A 20,824-nucleotide genomic window follows, 5' to 3' on the forward strand; every position below is an offset into this window, starting at 1 on the left:
CTATGGAAGGGACAGACAACATTCTGGAGTTCATGGCATTACGTTTTTTCCGTAACATTTCTATCTCTGATGACTAACTATGAATGGATGGCATTTTTGAGAACCCGATTGAAAAATAAAACCTTGTAATAATAATTTTTTGGGGGGGCTTCATAATTTTCTTAATTGGAATACTACTGAGACCTTTGCTTGCCTCTGATTTTTGTCTTAGTGTGTGGCTAACGACCTGGCGAAGGGGAGGGTGTCACAAGGCCCATAGGAACATTGTCGTTTTCACTAAGTTAGCATGAGCACGCTGCAGCTTGATTGCTGCTTTGCATATGTTACTACTCGTCTTTATTTTTTGCAATAATTCTCTATTTTTTGCTATAATTTCTATGACTTCCTTCACATGAGAACTCATTGCTGTGTTTACTTTCTACATGTTCCTGGGATTTTGACTGAACATTATGTGCAAGGTCGAACAAAAATGCCCCTTGTTATTTTGTTCTTAGCCCTTAGACAAAATATACCAATGCAGCTGTTGTTTGGACAACGTACTTTGTTTTTTAGGTGTTATGTTATGTTATGTTAAAATCACTTTTACCGCGCACGGTCACCGAATTGTTTCATGGCGCTCAATAGACAACAGCGGAGGCAGACTGCATAATCACTCAAAAGCTAGTTGAAAGAGGTAAGTTTTAAGTAATTTACGGAAACAGAGATAGTTGGGACAGAATCGGAGTGAGATAGGGAAAGAGTTCCATAGTGCAGGAGCAAGAAACGAAAAGCACGCGCCACCATGCTTTTTGCGTTTATACCTGGGAGTGACTAGAAGATTGTGGGTCTTAGACCGGAGATTTCTTAAGGGGATATGACGTTTGAGTTTGGAGGAGGTAAAGACTGGGGCAGAAGCAAAAAGGGCTTTAAAGACAGTACAGCCCAACTTGAACATACAGCGGGAAGCCACCGGGAGCCAGTGCAATTTCCTCAACAGGGGCGAGACATGTTGGTGTTTAGACTGTTGAAAGATCAGTCTCGCCGCCTGGTTTTGAACCAGCTGAAGTCGATGGAGATGGTACGCAGGAATCCCAACATAGAGAGAGTTGGCGTAGTCAATCCGGGAGGTGACAAGAGCCATAATGACCAGTATGAGAGCCTCGGTTGTGAGGAATCTGCGAATTTTGCAGATCCTACGTAGATGGAAAAAGCAGGACGATGTAACTGCATTAATTTGAGGTCTCATAGACAGGTCATTGGATATGATGACACCAAGGCTTTTCACCGAATTGACAGGACAGGGTGGGGTGCCAAGAGCGGAGGGCCAAAAACTGGAGCTCCAGGGGTTAGCTGACCCACCTGTTAGTACCAACTCTGTCTTGCTGGGATTGAGCTTCAACTGGCTAAAATGCATCCATTCAGAGATAGGGAGCATGGTGAACTGGAAATTGGCACAGGAAGAGGGGGATGAGTCAACAGGAAAAATCAACTGTAGGTCATCCGCGTAATTGAAAATAGTGACAGGGGTGTGACGGAGAGAAACTATAAGGGGTTGCATATAAAGATTAAACAAAAGAGGTGAGAGAGCCGAGCCCTGAGGGACACCACAGGAGAGTGCAGAATAAGGTGCTGAGAAAGTGGAAAGGTGAACTGATTGGGAACGTTGGTGCAAGAAAGAACTGATCCAAGTGAGAGCCAAGCCCCGGATACCCGCATTGTTGACACGGTCGATCAAGATAGCATGATCGACCGTGTCAAAGGCGGCCGACAGATCTAGTAAAACAAGAGCTTGAGCCAAGTTTTTGTCTGCGCCTTGCTTCAGTGCATCCATTACGGCCACGATGACAGCTTCTGTGGAGTGAGCCGGTCTAAAACCGGCTTGCTGGTCATCCAAGAAGGAAGACCCCTCAATGAAAGCACTGAGGCAGCGGGTGACATAGGTCTCCAAGATTTTCCCCAAATAGGGGAGAAGGGAGATCGGTCGATAGTTGCTCAAAACAGAGGGATCGGCACCAGGTTTTTTGAAAATGGGAACAACTACCGCCTGTTTGAAAGCATCAGGGACAGAGCCGGTGGCAAGCGAGCTGTTAAGAAGTGCCAACGGTGGATCTGGACAAGCCAAAAAAGCGGCTTTCAGGATTTGGGGGGACAGCAGTCATTAGGAGAGCCCGAGCTTACCATATGTAAGAGAGAGGTGAACTCGCTCAAAGAAATAGGAGGAAATACATCAAAGCAAAAAGGGTTGGGGGGGTAAAGAGGAAACAACAGAGGAGGAAGGGATGGGAATATTATTTTTAATGGTGATAATTTTGTCAATAAAAAAAGAGTTAAGGGAGTCACAAAGAGCTTGTGACGGTTGAGGGTGAACAGTGACACGGTCAGGCAAAGAAAGTTCCCTCACGATTGAGAAAATATCTTTGGTTTTAGAAGCAGAGTTAAGAATCTTCTGTGAAAAGTAGGAGGTTTTAGCCTGTAGGATGGATTTTTTATAGAGATTTAGGCGATTCACATTAGCCGTTTTTAAGGAAGGGTCGTAATTGCACCTCCAGCGGCGCTCTGCTTGTCGGAGGGCCAATTTGTCTGACTTCAGTTGCTCTGTGAACCATCGCTGAGCGTCGTGGGGGCGTTTAGTTTTGATAGTTCTTAACAGGGCAACTGCATTGCTCGCATGTCCTAGCTACTGATCAAGAGCGGCAGCCTGGGCAGATGTCGAAGCCATGTCACTAGAAGCTGATGTGGCTAGAATTGAGTTGAATTCTGCGAGATTTGCTCGTTTCCAGTTACGTGCAGTAAAATTAATAGTAGGGGGAGGGTGACAAGGTAAAATAAATTTCAGGGAAAAGGAAATAAAAGAATGATCGGACCAAGAGCAGGGATAGACAGAGGGAGGGGAGATATCAAGATTGGCTGTCCAAACTTGATCGAGAATATGACCCTTGTTATGAGTGGCTATTGTAATATGCTGATTACAGTTCAGACCAAGTAACAGGTCCGTGAAATCTTCTGAAAGGCCACTTTCGTAAGGGTCTGACGGCCAGTAACTAAAGTCGCTAATGATGAGGATTTTGGCGGAATGAATGACTAGCCGAGAGATTATGTCCCCAAATTGTTGGGAGAAGAGGGACATAGTATCAGGAGGTCGATAGACAAGGACACAGATAAAAGAAAACCCAGGGGAAATGCATTTCAGGGTAAGTATGTCAGTTTTAGGAAGAGCAGGAGTTTCAAGAGTGGTGAACTTGTATTGTGAGCGAATAATAGCCGCAACCCCCCCACCAGCTCTACCTGTCGCTCTGTTGGACTGTATGATGTAGTAGCCAGTAGGGATAGCAGCGAGGATGTAAGGGGTAGAGTCGTCGGTTAGCCAGGTCTCCGAAAGGAGAAGAATATCTACCTTATTATCAGCCAGCATCTGGAATATTTCGAGCTGGTGCTTCACTAGCGACCGAGTATTGAGATAAACTATTGCCAAGGGATGAGAGGGAAGTGGCCGAGCAGTTGGTAGGGTAATGGGGGAATCGCTACAGGTAATAAGGGACGCTAGTTCATAAATACCAGGACTAGGACCCAGGGAGGTCAGAATGCCACAGTCCCGAGCGGCACCAGTAGTGCGGGATTGGAGTGGGCCGGAATGATAGAGGGCAATAAGCTCCTTAGGTGAATAGGAGATGCGATACACAGTATGGCTGGGCGCGATCGGCCGCGGACGGGCGCAGACGGGCTTAACTTTGGCGCAACTTCGGCGCGATGGCGGCGCGCCAGCTGCGCTCGTCCGCTGCGCTTCCGCCAAGTCGCCATCTGAATAGCCACGTAGAGGGAACAGCTAGCGCGCTGACTTGCGTCAACAGCGTAGCAGGCAGGAAGTGGTGTGAGGCGTGTTGCTCAATGAATGACCCTCCGCTCGATCGGCACACAGCCGCGGCGGAACGGGTCAAGAGCAAGGAAGGCAGCAGGTAGGTAAAATACAATTTAAAAGTGCATAGAATGTCGAAAATCACACCCTAGCAGTAAACTCAATTCACACACACACGGAGGAAGCTGGCGCGAAGTAAGTATCAGGCAGCCTAACTCGCCGCTGTAGTCACAGAGAATGCGAGAGCCCACCTCTTAAAATAGCCAGAAGCATAATAACAGCTAGCGCGCTGACCTGCGTCAACAGCGTAGCAGGCAGGAAGTGGTGTGAGGCGTGTTGCTCAATGAATGACCCTCCGCTCGATCGGCACACAGCCGTGGCGGAACGGGGTCAAGAGCAAGGAAGGCAGCAGGTAGGTAAAATACAATTTAAAAGTGCATAGAATGTCGAAAATCACACCCTAGCAGTAAACTCAATCACACACACACGGAGGAAGCTGGCGCGAAGTAAGTATCAGGCAGCCTAACTCGCCGCTGTAGTCACAGAGAATGCGAGAGCCCACCTCTTAAAATAGCCAGAAGCATAATAACAGCTAGCGCGCTGACCTGCGTCAACAGCGTAGCAGGCAGGAAGTGGTGTGAGGCGTGTTGCTCAATGAATGACCCTCCGCTCGATCGGCACACAGCCGCTGCGGAACGGGGTCAAGAGCAAGGAAGGCAGCAGGTAGGTAAAATACAATTTAAAAGTGCATAGAAAGTCGAAATTCACACCCTAGGTGGGATACACGAATAGGTAACACACACTTGGAGAGGGACCTTTCCAGGGAGAAGAGCGAGACAGCACCTATGATATAGATCTACCATCTATAGGCTAAGGTATGCAGTCTTCTGACAAAGCCCAGCAATCTTCTATTATATAATAATACTTCTTCTTAGCAAGGGGAGGGAGCTTAGGCACTATAATCTCTTCTCCATTGTCTTTTTATGATGACATCTCCCTTCTTGTTGTGGCACTTATTCTGCATGTTAGGGCACGTTAGTTAAAATAAATATTTTAAACTGTTTCATGTCTCTGTCAGATCTTATTTTGGACAAGTACACGAGTGTGAGCGAAAGGCTGTGTCTTGTTACCGGGATTCCTAGGAGATCTGGTAGAATTGTGTTCTGGGATGTCTAATCATTTGTTTCTCTGTGAGTGAGTAGGAGAGCAAGTGAGACACTACAGCTAGTCAGTCATGGGCTTGTGGGTGCTAAGGTGGTAGGAAGACTCAGTCCCTACACACCAAGGTCCCATATTCCTGCTTCGTAGTTCTGTATTTGTGCAGAATCCCTCGTGCTCTGTATCTTAGAGCACTAATACAATTCAATGAATTGATTTTTCCTACATTAAAGTCATCTAAACAGAATCTTACACTTGCATATAGTCAGTATCCTTATTTAATAAATCCTACATTCTCCTCCATGAAATTTATCTAAAGTTTAAACACCAAATTGTGGCATAAATGCTATTTCTGTGCAATGAAAATACTCTTAAGTAGAAGTACATGCTTTCAGTTCTCAAAGTTTGTCTTTAACTCGCAATGTCTAATGTAATGGTCACCAACAATCGTTACTTCATTCATATGAATGAATGAAGAGTATTTATAAAGCGCGCAGGTACTCCAAAAGAGTGTCCCGGCGCTTGAGAATCTCATAACTAGTCTGCTGCTGTCCCAAATTGGCGGGGGAAAACTTAGGGTGAATGTCGGAAGAGCCAAGTTTTAAGCATCTTCCTGAAGGTGAGATTGTCCGTCAACTGTCTGAATGTCACAGGAAGGAGGTTCCAGGCGTGTGCGACCTGCACTTTGAAAGAGTGACCTCCTATGCGGGTGCGGCATATCTTGATGATAGCCGCCAAATGCAATGGTGATGACCTCAAGGTTCTGCGGGGGGCATACTGTGTGACTCTCCTTCTGAAGTAATGTGCGCCAGTACCCTGCAGTGCCTTAAAGGCCACAACCAAGGCCTTGAAGCAAATTATTTTCCTAAAGGGTTGCCAGTGGAAGGCTTTCAGGTGAGGCGAGATCTGGGTTCTGGGTCTAAGCAGGAGGACCACCCGAGCGGCCGCATTCTGTACTATTTAGTAGGTATTCCGGGAGGCCTAAGTATAGGACATTGACATGGTCCAGTCTGGAAACAATAAGGGCTTGGACAACGGTCTTCCTGTGGTCAAGAGGTAAAAGAAGAAGGCATTTCCTGAACATCCGCAGGAGGCCAAAACAGGATCCTGCGTCTAACTGGATTTGCGCTTTCATAGACCGAGTGTCATCCATCTTGACACCTAGGTCCTTGACTGTGCTGACGGAAGAGAGGGGTGGGGAATAGAGCCCTTGCAGTGCAATTTTGAAGTCCTTTTTATACTCCCTCAATTATCCCACCGAAGAAAATAACCATGTGGTCAAACATGGACGTGTACAAAATGTCTTCAGCCTTAAGCCGACTGCAGGAAATTGCATCTCCTTCTACTGCTATAATGGTACAAAGATAATCTAAAGAGAAATTGTTCTTTTGATTAGAGAATTTTAAAATGAATTAAGACATCGGTGTTACATTAAACAACCTCAAATCTGATACATTAGTTTTAACCCAACAAGCTGACAAAGGGGGTCATTTTGTTATGATGATCTCTGTAGACTATGGAAAAGAGGCTAGAAGACAATTAACTGATTCTACTCGCTATTAGATAATAGAACAAGGGAGGTTGAAGTTTTCCCGGAAACAACAGCACACAAGCTGTAAGCTTATTATGGTCAGGGAATAATGAGTGATGAGGAGTTTGGTTATTTAAATGGGATGACACATAACCTCAATCATGTTCTTTTTACCTAAAATCCATAAGGTTATGAGGATATCAACAGGGCGGCTGATCATATACAGGATTCTGTTGAATACAGAACATATATCAAATGTATATAGAACTATATATTTGTCACTTATGGTGGCAACGTTATCATCCTAGGGTAGGGATACAAAAGATCAGTTAAGACAATTGAATGAGATTCCATGGAAGGAGTACTGTCCACTTGCAACTATGAATGTTAAAGGTTTGTACATAATACAAGAACATAAGAAAGGTTTTGTGAGGCATTGAAATGTTTTCTGTTTATGAAATCAGCAAGTTATTCAAAACACTCATGAATGATACTTGACCTAACTGAATTCGTTCAGAGATTATTTGATTTTATTTTGGAATTGACTGATTGTAGAGTTCTTAAAGCTTAATGTGCTCCATTTTATGTCTGTTGCTCCTTAACCTGCATTTATTAGTTAGTGTGTATTTGATGCATCCCATTTGAATCCAAACAGATTCCAGAAGCGTTGGGCTATGTGCGTCAATCTCTACAACTACAAGGTGATGATTCAAACTCTTTGCATCTACTTGCCCTCTTACTCTCTGCACAGAAGCACTACCATGATGCTTTGAACATTATTGACATGGCTCTGAGTGAATATCCAGAGAACTTTATGTAAGTAATACTCCATATAACTACACGAAATGCAAGTTGTGTTATTTTTTATATTCCATGAGTTATATGCTATATATAGTTGGAGGTGTGAACATGCATGGTAAAAACTAGAGGAGGAAAACATACTTTGTTTAATGTTGTTCTAGCGTTGATCTTCTTTTGAAAGACTCTCTAGTCAGTGTATCTTTCAGTTGTACATGTTGCATTAGGAATGGGAATGATAGGCTAGATAATGAACTTGAGTTGTAAAAGGAGAATTCATCAAAGGGTGCTGCTTGTTTCTACTCTTTCTGCATTTCATGCCTTTCTGAGAGACTTTGGCCTGGTCTTCCATACTTTGGTCATTCCACCTCACCCTTGTTCTTTCCACACTAAACTTCAGGATAGGCTCATGTAGGAGTGAGTAGCACAGCCAATGTCTGAATTTCCTTTATCAGCAGATATTGCACAGTGTACCTGATTGTGGCGATTCGCCAAAAAGCAGCATTGCAATATCATTTTGACCTTTATGGAGTGGCATTTCTTCCTGTGCATAAATACGCAGCCACTTTTCCTTTGGAACACTTAAGCAATTGAATATGATTATACATTACATCGTTCTTCTATTCTACAATTTTGTGGGTACTAATTCATTCAGATTATTTATTTACTGAAGGTCATATGTTTACAGGATTTTCTGAAAATGTCCCCTGTTGAAGACAGTATTCCAGAAATATAATCTACTATGTTGGATGCTTACTACTTTTCCAAGCGATTCTAAAATTACAGTCTGATTGAGATATACGGTTAAGTGATGGGTCCATTATGCTCAACCAGTGAACACCCATATTACTAAAGTTAGTGATTCCATTGGCTTCATTGCAGGGTATCAAGAGCATGGATGAGGTAGGTGAAAAATGAATTTTCAATCAGTTTTCTAAAGGCAAGTTTCATGGCCTTTAACCATGACCAGAAGGGTTTAGCTGCAGGGCCTAGTATGCGGCTAGGCCCAGCGCGTGTCCCCCAGGAGAGACAACCCTTGAAATGCATGACCTTTGGCTGTAGCGCCTGGCCTATGGTCAGACACTCCTCCCAACCCCTCGGAGCTCCTAGTCATCATTGGGCACAGCATTCTGCCATGTGCAATTCAGGTGTCCGCAGAGTCTAACCCCTCCGAGTGGTCCACACCCATGCTCCCATCATGTTTTGTTATGATTTTTAATACTGTGGGGGTGCTTTTGAGTCCTGTGATGCTGCATTTGTTTTATTTACTGGGTGTCCCTAGCCCCCCTCCACATGTGCCAGAGGAAAAGGATGTGCACACTCTGTCCCTTTTGGCATTTTGTCTTGAAATTGAGCACACTGGGACCGAGTCCTGTAATGACAGCTATAACATTTTGTTCAATGTTAAGGCCAGTGCATTATATTGTTTACTCCTGTATTGGATCTTTCATAGATTTAGATGCTTGAATCATTCCCAGTTGTTGAGTTGGGAGTCCCACGGTACCTTAGAAAAGCAGCTTAGTGCTAGGCATAGACTGGAAAGGCCCTAGCCCTTCAGTTTAGTAGCAAATCCTAGTAATTTTTTAAAAAAGAGACTAAACTTAAGTTCCAACCAATCAGGTTGCACCAAACTTTGGAACACTCCTGTGAGAAGATCCAGTCCTTAAGAATTTCTACTGCATGTCGTGTAAGGGAGTCTCCACCAGCTCTGCTCAGTTCTACCTATTCCAGTGTATTTTCATCGCTATATCTGTACAGATATATATATCTATGTATATCTATATATAGATATATTATACTGTATTGTAATTGCATTTATATAATGGACTCCGCTCTCTAGTGTGACGGGTCCTGCCACTCACAGAGGCAATTCTGCACTCAATTCTCACAACCTCCGAAAGGAATCATTGCACACTCGGGTGTCTTTTTCCAAAATAATGTATTAAAAAACCACCATAGAACTGACATAACGATTTTCCGCCTTACCAGCCTTTGTAAATGTCATAGTCTTCGCTGTCGAGCAACCATTTATTCAAAACAATCTGTTTTCGGTGGCGTGGATATAATGGCCAAAAGCAAAGGACTTTTGTTGTTATTTAGTCTCCTAAGTGTATTACTGGTGCAGCCATTGTGACAAATTGATTCTTGTCTTAAGGAACGCCTTTCTTGTTTCCTATTGACTAAGGTTATAAAATCATGGAGTGATACTAGTACACTTCATTTTCTAGAAATCCTATATATTAAGAGAAAAACATATGTTTAAAAACGTATTTATATAATCACAATGTTGTTGATTTAGCCCTGTATGGGCAGATATACATTGCTCCGCAAACCTTCACTCAATGATAAGGTGCTATTTCTCAATATAGTTTGTTACATCTCCAGACTATAGAAACATTTTTCATGGAGACCTTGTGAACCTCTCAAACGAGAAGGACAATAAATATATTCATAAAAGAGAAGTCAGTATGATGATAACTATTTTATGCTAACCCTATATTGCACCTAGATTATGCCCTGAATGGGCTATTTTAAAGTGACATAGTGCTAATCTATGCTCTTATGTTGCATCTGACTCATATGGATGGATTCCTGCGCCAGTACTTGTACCACTTTATATTTTGATCGATTTATAAATCTCTTGCAAGTGGGTATGCTTGCAAATATCCAATAAAGTGACTTTGAGCTCTAATTAACCCATATATAATACAAATAATGTAAAATCTAAACAAAAATTAAACATTATAAAAAAAAAATTAATAAAGTGCAAACTATTTTCGTTCTATAACTGTGCTCTCTTCTGTGATGTTTAAGGGCCTATTCTCATTTCCATAATGCTACTTGTGTGTACTGTCGAGGGCGACTATGTTCTAAATGATCTATTGATGGGGCCTGCTTTTGAACACGTAGGTTATCCTTACCACAATAGTCGATTCATTATATTTGATAATTCCTGGGATCTTGTATTCAACCTGGGTCCATAGTTCTTTGTTGCTATCCTTTTGATTCATTTGCAAGCGTGTGTTTTTTTTTTTAGGCAGACCACTAGTTTCAGACAGCACGCGGAACGTTCAAGTAATGTGTTAACTTTGGAATTAAGTTTCGTGGAGAATGGTGTGCATTTTGTCACTCCTTTGATGGTAAGATCAGTTACTGCCACATATAAAGGTTTGTAAACGACATTGTTTTATAAGAATCCATGGTAAATGCACACGCCCCATTGTAACAACAGATATTTCACTCACATTGAGAGTAGTCAGTGGCTAAGGTGGGATGAGGCAATGCCCCATGCTGTATCCTGTAGTGTGCAGAAGAAAAGTGGGAATGACCCATCAACAGACCAACGGACGAAGAAAGCTGTCTGAGAACCTCTATATGTATATTACATACATATACTTATAGTAACATCGAAAGGTCTTGGCTAACGTTCGACCTAAACACAAACCAAAACGTCCTCCACACGAGTCTTTCTCACTAACTTGTTAGTCATTCATCCCCATCAATGTTACAGCCCTGCCATTCTCCCTCTGCCCCACCCTCCACTACAACTGCTGGCACCCACGCACAGCCACTATTCGGCAAAACATTCCATCCCCAGGGCAATGCGAGCTGCGGTTCTCTCGAGCAGAGGCAGTCAGCAGGCTGTCAGACAGAGTGTCATAGTAGAGGCAGATAAAACACCCCCGCTGGCACTGTGATAATACAAGCCTCATACTAGTCGAGCTTGGAAGGCCGCTGTTAACCTTTCAGAGCGAACGAACGGGTGAAGACATAAAAAGAGCCTCTCTGTGTACCTGAGACCAGCCATGCTTGTAAAGTCTCTCCCTACCCTAAAACAGCCCACCCTCGGCTGTTATTTTAACTCCCTTTTTCGCTCCTCTGAATAAAATATAGTTCCGCAGGTTGATATTTTTTTATCGCCCCGAGCTACAAATACATTTATATTTATTATAGCCCGTCCGCACCCATCAATAAATTACCACCTGGCGCACTTGAGTTCCCTTGCTAAATCAAATATTTATAACGCTGTTTTTTTGCCTCTGTTTTTCTCGTCCCAACCCGAGAATCGTATTACGGTATCGCCAGTCGAGCAAAGCGTGTTACCGGAGTTCAGGGCAGGTTTGGAGTGAAAGCTCCGCGGCCGTTATCAACAATAATAGCTAATATCACCGCGCGAGCTAACCACTGTTCCCGGAGATGCGAACTGACAGGCTTTTAAGGCAGCAGAAGCCGAGGCCAGCTGCGGGGATATTTGAGGAGCGAAGACATGTTATTTTAATGTTCAGAAAAACGGAGAGGCATATGGCGCGGCTCTCGGCGCAGCATGGGGAATGAGTGGAGGGCAGCACATCTTCCCAACGTGCTTGCCCGAGCGGGAAACATCATTAACAACGAAGGCAGTACTACGCGTAACGTTTACAACGAGGCACTTACCACGTAAACGTCTTTCCAACGCGTATGCCTTCAACGATCGTATTTACCACGAAAAAAAAAAAACGAAGGATTAAAAAGGGGGGTTGGGGGGGGTCTCCCCCCCATAAAAAAACGATCCCGCCGTGCCGAAAAAAACAGTGTCATAAGAGAGGAAGCGGAATAAACTTCCGCTTCCTCTTTATGACGTAAGAACGACGTGGCAAAGAAGATGAGGGGAAAACGAATTCCGTGGTAACGCATGCGTGGAAAAGGCATGCGTTGCAACGGAATTCGTGGTAACAACATATAACCGCCCGAGCCCCCACTACGTTTTAAAATAGTATGCCATTATATCCCAATGTTTTGTAGACCACGCGTACTGCACAGCATTTCCCCCGAACATAAAATACCTTACGAACTGTTTTTTATTGACGATGAATGGGTATAGTTGTTTTCCTTAATAATATGGCACGCGGGGCAGGGTGAGAGAGGGACCCTAGCTCAGTGCATCCGGTAGCGGGTCATTGTGAAAGGGACAGGAACCGCATGTATGTGAGGGACTGGCACCCAACAAAGTAAATGTAAATCCGTATTTGTAAAGCGCGAACTACTCACCCTTACAGGTCTCAAGGCGCTCGCTGGGGGCCGTCCTGGAAATTAAGTGAACTATTGCCCAGAGTCACATGGTGCTGAGCCGGAGCCGGGGATCGAACCATGAACCCTGTGCTCCAAAGTCAGCTGCCCTGGACGCTGCACCACACCTCTCCACCAACAAAGCAATTTTCGGGCCCCACAAGAGGACGAGTAATTGTAATTACATTCAAATAGCGCTTACTCCCCCTGATGAGGCGCCAAAGCGCTTTTTGGCAAGTAGCAGACTACTCCGGAACCCAAAAAGATTGATATAGGGAAATATGAAATTAATGTGAGCGGTGGACATGTGAGTCTGTTAGTTGGATTAAAAAGGATATTCGAGGGATAGAAGAGGGTACTAGAAAGTGTTTATTTGGAGATCATAGCAGTAGGAGGAGGTTTGGGATAAGTATAGGAGAGATGGAGAGGAGTAGTGTCTCTAGAAGTGGATTAGGGAGAAAGATGAGGTATCGGATGAGTCTAGGAGGGATACATCACGGAAGGATTTAGAAAGGCTTGTTTGGGAGATCTGAATAGTAAAAGAGGTTTGAGATGATGAAAGGAGCAGTAGAAGAGGAAAGTTTAGAAAGGGTTATTTTGGGGCTCAGTAGTAGAATGGGGTTTGGGATGAGTCAAAGTGGATGTAGAGGATATATTGAGAGAGGCGTAGGGTAAGATAGTGCACTGGAGATGCTGAATTAGGAGTAAAGTAATAAATATAAAGATACATAAGTACATGGAAGGAATACATGTAGAGGATGTATTGAGAGAGTTATGGGGTGAGATATAGAGTAGTGCATTGGAAATGCAGAATTAGGATAAAGTAATAAATATAAAGATATATAAGTACATGGAAGGGATATAGATATAAAGGAAGGTAATATATCTAGATTTAAGTTGTATTTAATAAACTCAAACTTTAAAGTGTTGCTGTACTTTAAGATAATGTATTTGTTTTTATAATTAGTTTTTAGTTGTTTTCCTTTTAATAATTCAATAGTGAAGCAACTGTAGACAAATAGTTTTGTTGAAAATGTACTTATTTAAGCAGTGACCTATATACAAGTTAAACATAGAATAGTATAACCATAGGTAATATGTACATTTGTTAGGCAGACCTAACTAATATCTCTATATTTATAAACATCATTATTATACACATTTATATAAAGGAATACACATATTTAGAAACATTTATTTATTTAGTGTTTTATAGAGCGCGAACCAGACCCATGAGGGTATCAGAGCGCTTTGCAGTAGTATCAGGTTGGATACAGAACAAAGGGGGGCGAGTCCAGGGATAAGGAAACAAATAGAAACAGTATATGGTAAAACAAACAGTCATAGTCTTCGACTACTCTAAGGGATAGGAGCAAAAACGATGCAGTAAACTAGAAAAGCAGTCTCATTACCCTGAAGGATTGTTCAATTTATTTATTATTTATTTATTTATCGCAACACTTTTCGTTTACGCACAGAACCCCTAAAAATCAACACATGTGAAGCCTTGAATTTCATTTTTGTTACTCCTTATTCTACCTCCTTCCGAGGTATTTTGCTTTATCGCCCCCCTGGTCCTCGCTCTACTTTTCTGTCCTCTTTGAGTCATATTCTAGAACCAATTCCTGGGGAAAACAATTTTACCATCTTGGGTGATTTTAATTTCCATCTAGAGAAGAAGGAAGATCCTGATACCCATTCTCTCCTCACGGCATTTGATGCAGCAGGCCTCACTCAACTTGTCCACTCCTCTACACACTTAGCTGGACATACATTGGACGGAGTCTTTTCCAATCTTAATTCCTTGACCATAGAGCATATATTACCTCTCACATGGACAGATCATTCTGCTATCTGTTTTAATATTTTTCCTTTGACTCAGATTCACACGAAGCCCTGTAAATCAGACACTTTTAAATCCTGGAAAAATATTAATATTTCTGACTTTACTAATAAATTAGATGCCTTGAAAGAAATCGACACCACTGACCCAGAAGCTGCAGCCATTCATTACACTATGTGTATTAAGAACGCAATTGATACCTCTGTTCCTATTAAAAAACGTTCTTCTAACAGACTTTCAAACTCTGCTCCTTGGTTTACGGAAGCACTTAGGTTGGAAAAGCAGAGTTGCAGGCGCCAGGAACGTAAGTGGCGTTCTAATTATGACCCCTATGAGAAAAGTTGTTATAAAGAAAAATTAAAACATTATAAATCATCAATTATCAATCAGAAGAGTATTTTTTTTAATAATCAAATTGAATCAGCTCAAGATTCAATTAAACAACTTTTTCAGGTCGTTTTCCATCTTTCTGGCCATGCCAAATCTTCCACTGTAGAAGCTTCCCAACCTATGTGCAATGCACTTTCTAACTATTTTCAGGAAAAAGTGTGTGATATCTATTCTAACTTTAACAAACTTAATAACGATGCACACCAGACCTATACTCACACCACACCTAAAATCACCTCCTTTAATCCTTCTACAACCCTTGATCATCCCAATTTTTCATTTAGTCCCATCTCGTCTGAGATGATTTATAATCTGATGATGTCCATCAACTCTGGTTCACCCGAAGATCCCTGTCCACCCTCAGTCATTAAAATGGCTCCAGAGAAGATCTCAATCACTCTTGCAAACATCTTTAACACCATGATCTCATCCTGTATTTATCCTACCATATGGAAAAAAACAGTGATTTTAAGCCTCTACTCAAGAAAACTACTGTGGACCATTCTAAAGTAACCAGCTATAGACCCATAGCATGTATCCGTTACCCATCCAAGATTATTGAGAAAATTATGAACACTCAATTATCTGAATATATAGATTCTAATAACTGTTTAGACACTTCCCAATTTGGTTTTAGGAAGGGACACAGGACGGAGACAGCACTAATAAAAGCCTCAGATGAGATACGAATGATCCTTGACAAAGGAGGCGCCGCAGTGCTTATATTACTCGATCTGTCTACGGCTTTCGACACGGTCGATCATTCCACTTTGATCGACCGTGTCGGAAAAGCTGGAATATCATCTGATGCACTCTCACTCCTGGCTTCCTTCCTATCAAACCGAGAGCAATCAGTCTCCATGGGCACATTCTCTTCTGACTCCTTTACTCTACCTTGTGGAGTCCCCCAGGGATCCTCGCTAAGCCCAACACTTTTTAACATTTATGTGGCGGACTTAGCGAGGATCATCAAAGCTCATCGTCTAGCAGTGACATCGTACGCAGACGATACACAGCTTGTTCTGGCCATTAATAACAATGGAATGGAGGTTGCTAATAACTTCCAAAGGGAATGTTTGCCATATGTGATTGGATGAATTCAAACTGTCTAAAACTGAACTCGGATAAAACCGAGGTAATGGTGTTTGGGAAACTCACCCCTGCTTGGTCCTCCATATGGTGGCCGCAAGATCTTGGCCCCCCACCTAATCCTGTTACTAAGGTTAGAAATCTTGGTGTTATCTTTGATAACAAACTCTCATTCATTCAACAAGCTAATTCTATAGTTTCTGCCTCCTTTTTTTATACTTAAAATGATCAGAAAATTCAGCCTTATTTACCTCAGAACACCATAAATACCTTGATTTCTAGCTTATTGATGTCTCGAGTCGACCACTGCAATGCACTTATGCTTAATGCTCAAGAACAAGTAGTCAACAAATTGCAGCTGGTCCAAAACGCGGCCGCACGACTCGTCACAGGTACACCAAAATTTAAGCCTATCTCAAATATCATTCGTAAGCTTCATTGGTTGCCAATTAGACAGCGCATCAAGTTTAAAGCCCTCTGCATCACCTTCAAGAGTATTCATGAAAAAGCACCTGCCTTTCTTAAAGATACCCTTCATCCCTATCGCCCATCACGTAATCTTAGATCTGCTGATGCAAAGCTTCTGAATGTAATTAAAACCAAAAAAGCAACCTGGGGAGATAGATCGTTTGCAGTAGCTGCTGCTAAACTTTGGAACACCATGCCAGGGCATCTAAAAAATGCTCCAACATTACTATAATTTAGAAAGCAGCTGAAAACTTGGTTGTTTAATTATTAAATCCCCCTATTCCCGGGCCCAACCTTCAATTTCTCTATCAAAGCGCCAAGACACCCTTGGGTAAACATGCGCTCAACAAATTGCATGAATAAATAAATAAATTCAAAGTGCAGAGTGGGTAATATAGGGGAAGGCAGCCAAAGAATAGTGCAGTGATCATAGGTAAAGTCAGGTTGAGGAGGTGATTTTAGCGTGAGCTTTAGGAGAGGAATTTGCCCATTAGGAAAGATTTGGTCTCCTTTTTGAAGTGGGCTAGAGACGGTATTCTTCTAATGGCGGGTGGGAGTGAGTTCCATATTCTTGGGGCGGCCCCAGAGAAAGCCCGATTGTATGTTCTTTTTTTCTTGTGCGGGTTGGTGCAAAAGGGTTTTGACGGACCGGGAGTTTCTGATTCCTCCGGATAATACAAGTTTCTGTGCGAGAAAAGCAGGGGACTTGGAATAGAGAGCTTTGTGGGTGATGCAAGCCAGTTTGAACTGGATTCTGGCCTCAAGAGGAAGCCAGTTCAGAGCTTTAAGGTGGGGCGAGATGTGTTCAAACTTCTTGGAGCCAGTTAGAAGTCTGGCGGCGGCGTTGAGGCAGGCTTTCAAGGGTGCTAGAGAGATCTTGGGTAGGCCTGCGAGAGTGGAGCAACCAAATTCTAGTCGAGAGATGACTAATGCCTGGATAGCCAATTTTAGATCAGGAGGGCCGAGGAAAGGTTTCAAGTTTCGTAGGTAGTTAAGGTGAAATCTGGCGGTTTTGGCCATCGCGTTGATATGGCCCCGCATGTTCAGGTTGCCGTCTAAGGTAATTCCCAGGGATTTAGCAGAGTCCACAATGGTAGGAGAGCAGTTTAGCGCTGTGATAGCCTTGGTCCACACTTGAATGTCTGTATTGGCCTTGGGTGGAGAGATTAAGAGAAACTCTGTTTTTTGGCGTTGAGTTTAAGCTGGTTGGATGTGAGCCAGTTAACAGTTAATTTCAAGGCTTCATTCAGGGAATGGATATCCTCTGGAGAAGAGATATTGATGTAGAGCTGTGTGTCGTCGGCATACATGTGGTAGGAGAAATTGGCAGTGCCAGCACCTCTGAAAGTGGTTCGAGGTACAGATTGAAGAGGGTAGGGGATAAGGTTGATCCTTGGGGGACACCAACTGTGATCGGAGAGGAGGGGGATAGGTTGCCGTTGATCAGGACTCTCTGCGAGGGGTTCTGGAGGAAGGATCGGAACCAAGCCAGAACGGTGCCATCCAGGCCCATCCTAAATTTGAGGCGATTCAGGAGAATTTCATGGTTAACCGTGTCAAAAGCCGAGGCTGGGTTAAGGAGGATCAAGAGACAGGTTTTGCCTTGGTCAAGGGCTTGAAGGGCATCATCCACAATGTGGAGGAGTGTGGTTTCCGTGCTGTGCCCAGGTCTGAAACCAGATTGCAAGTCATCTAGAAAGTGGAAGTTAGAGAGATGTGTCGGCATAGCTGTTGCTGTACACATTTTTCCAGCACTTTAGCTAGGAGAGGGATGTTAGAGATAGGTCTGTAATTGTCAGGGGAGGCAGGATCTAAAGTGTTTTTTTTTTAGAATGGGGACCACCTCGCCGGCTTTGTGAGAGTCCGGAATTGTTACCAGTAGGAGAGAGGAGTTGATTATAGTCGTCCAAGAAGGGATGATAGCCTGAGAAACAGAGGCAAGGCAGTTTGAGGGGAGAGGGTAGTTGAAGTGATTTTTGGGGCTTAAGGAGGAAAGAGTTTTTGAGATCGAGTGTTCATCGTAGACATTGAAGTTGGACCATGACGCTTGGTTCTCCTCTGGGTCAACTGGGGAAGAGGCAGCACTAGTTGCACACCTTCCATGTTTGAAGGCACTGCTGGAAGCGACAGGGGTGGCAAAGAGGAATCCCCCGGAGCTTGTTTGCAGGGGGGAACCCGAGTCTCCTGAGTCCCAGGAGCAGGCTCAGGTTCAAGGCAGTTTTACAGTCTGCCGGGGTCCCCGCAGACTGAATGAAGCCCTCAACGACGCTCATGCCCACTACCTGAAGCGGAAGGTGTGGGGCAGCTGCGGGGCTACTCCGATCGCCCCTAGTGCCGCTGAAACGGGTAGATCTGCGAGGAGACGCGAGGAGAGGACGGCAGCGGGCAAAATGGCGACCGGAGCCCTGACGATTGACCAGCTCAGGGATGCTCTCTGTGGCCGCTCGGAGCTGAAGCTCTGAGATGAACCCGCACGCTAGTATTCGGAACGGTGCGTTGCTGTGGTCAAATCCCAACGGAATCACTAGCCCAGTAATTAGAATGCTGGCAGATCATACAGACGCTTAAACAGTCTTTCTGCGATCCTAATCATCCGAGTTATGAGCTGCGATGTCCCAGTGAGAAAGTGAGCTAAGATGGTGCCCAGTGGACTATGAGACCGCTCGTGGAGTCCGGGGAATGTGAGCCGGGAGGCCGCTGGTCTCCAGTTGGGTGCCCGGTAGCGCACCCCCTACCCTTTCCATAGGTAGGTGTGGCGCAGCCCGAGGCTTTGCACTGCCGCAGAGGCAGGTTGGCACCGTATCCAACCCTCTGGCACTATCCCGGCACGATGGAGAACCGCAACGGCATCACAGGTGGTGGCGAGGCGGAGACAGCGTTTTGACCCTCACTGCGGTATCTGAGGTGTTGCACCAGCCTCCGGTGCCTATACCGAGATTGCAGTCTGAGTGAGCTGAGACAACATGGCGGCGCCTCATTCTTGCAACAGCCCGGACGAAGAGTGCCCTCCGACGGCACCTGGGGCGCACTGGCCGGCGGGGGTCCGAGCCCTGAGCAGCAGCCATGGAGCCCCGGGCCAGGGGACTCGCCCCCTTTCGACCCCGGAGATGCCGTTTGCGTCTGGAGCAGGCGAGGGAGAGGAGGCGCTGCTACACAATGCTCCAAGGAAGATGCACAGCCTTCCACCCGGGGCATCTTTCTTCCCACATGAAACTCGGTTGATCGCTCTGGTGAGAGGCCCCCTCCTCCTTCCCTTTATCCTTTATACTTTGTTTCTGACTTTGCTGCCTCCCGTTCTGCGAACAGCTGCCTTGGCGCCTGAGGTTATCCTTCCCTGATTCCTGGTCTCCAGATCGAACTCCTCAGCCCCAGCTCCTCATGGACGATGAGGCTGTGACTTTGCTGCGGACTGCTTTTCTCCCCCCCCCGGACTTGCTGGCTATGGCAGCCCTCTTCCTGGACTTTCGGACTTGGACCTTTGCACTCCCCGACATTTTCTTTTCTTTTTATGACTCGCATCTTCTGCTACCTCTCTCCTCCGCCATTTTAGCGTTCTCTGACCTCTCCCCTCTCTGTCCTAGAGACCTTTCTATTGTCTCTCCTGTTGCCTCTGACACACTCCTCGCTGTCTTAATCGTTACTATCTGCTTCCCTCTCTCGTTTGTCTCACCCTTCCTGCCCTTCTCTGTCCCTCCCTTGGTGCTGTAACTGCATCCCCCCTCTGACTGTATCCCCCCTCCAACCCCACTTAATGGAACTCTGCTTTTCTGTATATAGAGATAACTCTAATCACTAGTATATGCAGTAGTCCGCTGTGCTCTCTACCATTCCTATGTGACTCTTAGAGTATATCCATGTCTATCCCTTCCCTATGTATATAGAGATAACTCTAATCACTAGTATATGCAGTAGACCTTTGTACTATCTACCATTCCGATGTGACTCTTAGAGTATATCCATTTGTATCTCCTTCTTGTGCTTGTGTGACTTTACATCTTGTACATTTGCAATTTTTTTCTGTTTGTATCCTTTATGTAACGCATGTAATCCTAAGTCCTTATGTTTTTCAACTGATTCTTATGTAAAGCGCTCTGACACCTTCGAGTAAAGTTTGCGCTATATAAAATTGCATAAATAAATAAATTGGTTCTTGGGGTAGGTCTGGGAGGGCAGCGCTGAGAGGGGATGCAGAACAGGAGGGGTTTGGGACTAGGTAGCCGATATGAGTTCCTTTCCTAGGGCAGAGATTTTATCACAAAAGGAGGGAAATTGCTCGCATGGGATTGTTGAAATAGGCGTTTCTTTGGTTGATTTAGCAAGCTTGTTTGATTGGTGTTTGACCAACTCGAAAAATTTGCGAGGTCTATTCTTAGCGTTATCCAGATCAGCTCTGAAGAATTCTTTGTTAGAATTGGTGAATTTTTTGTTGTAGGCGTTTCTGGCCAGACGGAGAAGTTTAAGATGGTCGGCGGTGGGGGGCGTGGCTTGGCGCCGGCTGTGATGGCCGCCTGATCCCAGAGCTCCGCCGACTCTATCCCTCGCTACAGCCGCACAAAATCCGCTGCTTCACACGGATCTTCGGTGTCCGCGAGCTCCCCTGATCACGCCGCACACAGCGGTCTGACTCCGGCTCCTCCACGTCCTGCAGTCGCCGAGATACGTCTCCTCC

The 20,824-nt window shown here is 44.4% G+C and overlaps 1 protein-coding gene across 3 annotated transcripts in view; it reads left to right on the forward strand.

The window, feature by feature from the left end:
- The window catches only part of TTC7B (tetratricopeptide repeat domain 7B), a 1,395,621-nt gene that overhangs the window by 726,074 nt on the left and 648,723 nt on the right, over positions 1–20,824 (forward strand). For all 3 annotated transcript variants that reach the window (XM_078660056.1, XM_078660054.1, XM_078660055.1), the window contains exon 15: positions 7,177–7,337. In XM_078660056.1, coding sequence (XP_078516182.1) covers positions 7,177–7,337 — 161 coding nt within the window. The remainder of the gene's footprint in view (positions 1–7,176; positions 7,338–20,824) is intronic.

Source organism: Lissotriton helveticus, chromosome 9 (genome assembly GCF_964261635.1).
Source record: "Lissotriton helveticus chromosome 9, aLisHel1.1, whole genome shotgun sequence".
NCBI lineage: Eukaryota > Metazoa > Chordata > Amphibia > Caudata > Salamandridae > Lissotriton > Lissotriton helveticus.